General features: G+C 40.5%; 1 protein-coding gene across 3 annotated transcripts in view; it reads right to left on the bottom strand.

Moving 5' to 3' along the window:
- The window catches only part of eml2 (EMAP like 2), a 43,990-nt gene that overhangs the window by 5,777 nt on the left and 33,273 nt on the right, over positions 1-4,940 (bottom strand). For all 3 annotated transcript variants that reach the window (XM_015032819.1, XM_015032828.1, XM_015032837.1), the window contains 7 exons: positions 4,397-4,528; positions 4,248-4,315; positions 3,309-3,397; positions 3,135-3,232; positions 2,254-2,341; positions 2,075-2,170; positions 1,118-1,248 (listed from right to left, as the gene is read on the bottom strand). In XM_015032819.1, the coding sequence (XP_014888305.1) occupies positions 1,118-1,248; positions 2,075-2,170; positions 2,254-2,341; positions 3,135-3,232; positions 3,309-3,397; positions 4,248-4,315; positions 4,397-4,528 (702 nt within the window). The remainder of the gene's footprint in view (positions 1-1,117; positions 1,249-2,074; positions 2,171-2,253; positions 2,342-3,134; positions 3,233-3,308; positions 3,398-4,247; positions 4,316-4,396; positions 4,529-4,940) is intronic.

The following is a 4,940-nucleotide window of genomic DNA, read 5'->3' as shown; positions in this document are numbered from 1 at the left end:
ATGCAACAATATGCAAAATAATTTAATAGAAGTTTTTTTATTTGTTTTTCTGTTATAAAATATAATTTAAAATAGCTTTTTGAGATGCTCATATTTATGATTTAGAATTTCTCAAGCTGCGCGCTAGCTAGCATAGCTAGCATAGTACAGCTAGCATAGCATAGCTAGCATAGCACAGCTAGCATAGCAGCCTGACTAACTACCAAACTAATAAACATTTAATATAACTTATCCAATTTATAGTGGTGTTTTATTTAGTTTGCAAATTATGAGAGACGTTTTCCTCTTAAAGCTACAGTATGTCATTTTATAAATATGAATTTATTACTTATTTATTAAAACTGTAAAATAATCTGTGAAAATAAAAAGGTCGAGCTCCTCCCTGCGGTTCTACCGCCATCTGCAGAAATACACCAATCAGAGCCAGGAGGAGCGTCTTAGCGCCGTCAATCATGCTTGTGTATGGGTTGCCAAATGTGGTAATGTTGGAGAAACAACTTACAGGAAAGCAGCTTATCCTGCGTTAGCTGTGGCTATGCTAACTAGCCTGAGCATTCACTTCAGCCTCTGGTGACGGGAACTACCTGGAGGTGAGCAGCATGTACACAAACATGATTGACAACGCTGGTTGTTTCTGACTTGAAGCGCTGCATTACTGCAGATGGCGGTAGAACCAAAAACAGAAGCAGAGATCAATTTTTTCATAAATTATTGGTCTCAAACTGTCAATGACACTTTTAACAAATATATAAGAAAAAAACAAAGTTTATAAAAAATTAAATTAAGAGCAAAGCATCGATTTTGTTCTGAGAAAGTTTAGTGAACTATTTAAAATCCTGGAGCGTTTTCTCATGCCGTCCACATGTTTCTGTTTATTGTGTGTTTATAGGAAATTCTAGATCTTTTAAGAGTTTTAGCTGCTCGAAGTCATTTCAGCGTCGGGTTTTACGGCTCAGTGAAAACGGTGAAACACCTGGAACCTGAACTTTAACATCTGGTTTCCATCCACCACTTAAAAAAATCTGGAAGCATTTTATTTTGAAGCTTTCACTGCGTTTATGACCCAGTAGTTGGTGTTAATGTGAAGCCGATGCAGCGCAGGCTGGATGTGACCGACCCTTGGTTGGGAGCAGGGGAAGGAGAACAGCTGCACTTTGCCAAAGTCGTCAGCAGAGGCCAGCAGGGAGCCATCATGTGAGCGGCACACGGCGTTGATGTCCGTGCCGTCGGCGCCGTCTGGCCAGATTCCTGGGAAATAAAGAGTTAGGAAGTCAGTGGGAGACAAATACTGATGTTCATGTCATGTTCTGTTTTCAGCCTGCAGGAAAATACCAGGGCATCTGAAAGAAAACATGACCTGCAACTTTACATCACCTGAGACTGAAAACTGGACATTTCATACAGCAGCTGCCCAGAGTGTTAGCACCAATACATGTAGCCAGTAGCTTTAAGAACAATAAGGAACAGGACATGAACACGACAGAACGAACGAAGGATACGACAGAACGAACGAAGGATACGACGTAACAAACGAAGGATACGACGTAACAAACGAACGACTGAACAAACGATGGAATGAAGGATACGACAGAACGAATGAAGGATACGACAGAACAAACGATACGACAGAACGAAGGATACGACAGAACGAACGAAGGATACGACGGAACGAAGGATACGACAGAACGAACAAAGGATACGACAGAACAAACGAAGGATACGACAGAACAAACGAAGGATACGACAGAACAAACGAAGGATACGATAGTGCCTTATAAATAACTTTTGTTTAGAGTCAATAATTCCTCAATATGGATGAAAAAGTTCTTGTTCCATTTGCAGATAGAATTACTTATAACAAGACATTTTCCCATGTTGTAATTAAAATAATCTGCCAGTTGAACTAGATTTGTTTTGTTGGTAATAAGGAATTACTGACTTAAAACATGACCATAGACTGGAAATCAGTCAAAACTAAGACCAAAAACACTTGGTAGGATTTTGTGTTTTTGCAACCTGTGAGACTTTGCATCAGCAGGACTGTTTGGTTTTAGTTTTGGTCTGGAAGGCCTACCGAAGGTGCTGAAGCTCAGAGTGCAGGTAGAGGTGGCCCACTCCAGGTTGCGCACCGTGTCCATGTTGGTCACATGTTTACCACTGGATGCCTCCCCTGAAAATTAAAATAATAATAATTACAACAAAAAAGCTTCATACACATCAGGTTTCCTCTTTTTGGAGAAAACAAAGACGTACAGAAGAGGATCTCGTAGTCTCCTGAGTTGGTGACGAGGTACTGGCTGTCTGCAGACCAGTCCAGATGGGTGACGAAGCTGGAGTGACCCTAAAAAACCCAAACAAATCAGAACAATTCCAGTTTAAATCAGTTTTCCCTCATGGCTGAAAATGTGTTTCAGTGTTTCTCAAACTGTGGCTCTCAGGCGCCCTCTGGTGGTCCGCAGGGTACTGCATGTAACCCACTGTTTATTTGCAGAGGTCAAAGTGCGACGCTACAGTTAGCTTAGCAAAGAGTTGGCTTTAAAAATAGTAATGGATGAGTGGCTTAAAACCAGGTCACATCAACCTGAAGATATTGGAGGAAAGAAAACGACGGCAGGAACATTTACATCAGAGGAGATTCGATTCTTTTGAACAGCTCTGTCAGTGGGAACTGTTCTTTGTTTTTTTTTACAACTTTGCTCACACGTCAACAGCTATTATTTTTATTTAATTAAATTTAATACTATAGATAAATACAATTTGTAGAATTGGTAGATAATTTTCAGTCTATTTTTCTTTTGCTGTGCTTCTAAATTACAAACAGCCCTAAAATGTTATTAATTCAGTCAACAAAAATAGCAACTTATTTTTAAATTTCTAAGTATTTGACATAATTGGAAAACTTAGGATCCACTTTCAGAATCTGTAAATAACTCAAAATGTCCCAAACAGATGAATTAATGGTTGTGGTTCTTATTGGGATAAACAAAGAAAAACAACAATAAGAGTTAAAGAGACTAATGTTTTAATTTCAGGTTGTATTTTTTAGCAGGTGTTTTTTTACTGTTAAGAGGTTTTTAGCCTGGAAAGGTTTGAGAAACACTGATCTCTGCTAAGGGTAGAGAATCTGGACTTGCAGTGCATTTGCCCACGCGGCTGTACTTCTTGCCGCTCTCGCTCACGGCGTAGATGTAGACGAAGTTGTCATGGGAGGCAACAGCCAGGAAGTTACCATCTACAAACACAAACGGTTCAGAGAGCAGCTTGGAGAGAAGCATTTTGGAGAAATACGGAGCCGTCAGGGCGTTCACCTGGAGAGTATTTGACGTTTGAGATGATCTCGCTGCCGTCGGTGTGCATAGAAACTAAATCCCGGGTGTCGGTGTCCAGCACCAACCACCTGGAACAACAAGAAGTGTTAACTGGCAACAGCAGAGCCAACAGATGCAGCAGCGCCTCACTTCCTGGCTCCAAACACCACTAAGCATATAAATGTTTAGTTTTTAGCCTAATCAACCTGGTTACTGTTCAGTAATTGTAGATTTTTTGTAGAGTTTAGCTAAAATATTCAAACAAAAAGCAGCTGGAGAAGCTTCAATATCTGCAGAATGCTTTATGTGCTACTGGTTGGCATTTGCTGAGGAGCCAATCCAGAAGCGCCATTCATCCCCCTTGATGCTGATTGGCTGTTACCTGCGGCGGCGTGTTGGGGTCATTATAGGCAGAAAGAAAAGAGTAAATATCCGCCGAAAAACTCTGAAATGTTTAGATTCATCTCAGAACTCTTCTAGAAAAAACAAGAACATTTCTGAATTTGAAAAGTAGAAAATTTGCTACCAAAAAGCTGAAATTTTGAGACTTGACAAAATTGTTTTTTGTACAAATATTTTACAAAAAACAAGGACAAACTCAAATTTTCAAATTAATCTCAGAAATGTTCAAACTCAGAAATTTCCTCTCTTTTTTTGGAAGTCAAAAATTTGCAGACCAAAAAAAGTTATTTGGAAATTATTTCGCCATATTTCAAGTGTACAAATATATTTGCACTAGAAACTGGAGCAGAAATACAACAACCAAAAAGAACCAGAACCACTGCTCAGTTCTTGGAGGAAGTTAGATTTTGTAGCAAAAAAACAAAAATTTTGCTCTCTGAAATATACAGAGATAATTGTGAATAAGTGATGGAGCCACTGTTTAGATTTAGTGTTTTTCCAGATGTTTTAGAGCTGCAGCTGCAGCAGCAGACCAACCTTCCAGTCATGGTTCCCACAGCCAGAACGGCGCCGCTGGGATGGAAACCTGCACACCTTCCCGGATCCTGAACAAGAACCAAAATGCTAGTTATCCACGTCAGTTAGCAGGTTATGCTCTGTTTTTCCGTTTCCACTGCTCCTTTCACCTCCAGGGTCTTGCTCCAGAGCGGCTGGTGGGTGCTGGTGTCCCACAGGTGGACCTGCTTGTCCTGAGAGCAGGTAACGAACTGCTCCATGGAGGGGTGGACGTCCAGCCCCCACAGCTCGTCTGTGTGACCCTGGAAACACAGGAAGGGGTTAAAACAGGAGGAGGTCGCCTGACGCTAACGGATGCTAACAAAAGCTAACAGATGCTAACAAAAAGCCAACAAATGCTAAGAAAAGGACACTAAGAAAGTTAAACCCTCGCTTGGTTAGTATTCAGTAATTGTAGATTTTTTGGGTAACACTTTATTTGAAGGGGGGTGAATAAGACTGACATGACACCGTCATAAACATGACATGACACCGTCATAAACATGTCATAAACATGACATGACCCCTGTCATAAACATGACCCCTGTCATAAACATGACCCCTGTCATAAACATGACATGACACAGTCATAAACATGACATGACCCCTGTCATAAACATGACATGACACAGTCATAAACATGACATGACCCCTGTCATAAACATGACATGACAC

This window comes from Poecilia latipinna, unplaced genomic scaffold (assembly GCF_001443285.1).
Source record: "Poecilia latipinna isolate Pla-1442-1.1 unplaced genomic scaffold, P_latipinna-1.0 Scaffold15, whole genome shotgun sequence".
Taxonomy (NCBI): domain Eukaryota; kingdom Metazoa; phylum Chordata; class Actinopteri; order Cyprinodontiformes; family Poeciliidae; genus Poecilia; species Poecilia latipinna.
This window is presented reverse-complemented; position numbering and strand designations above follow the sequence as displayed.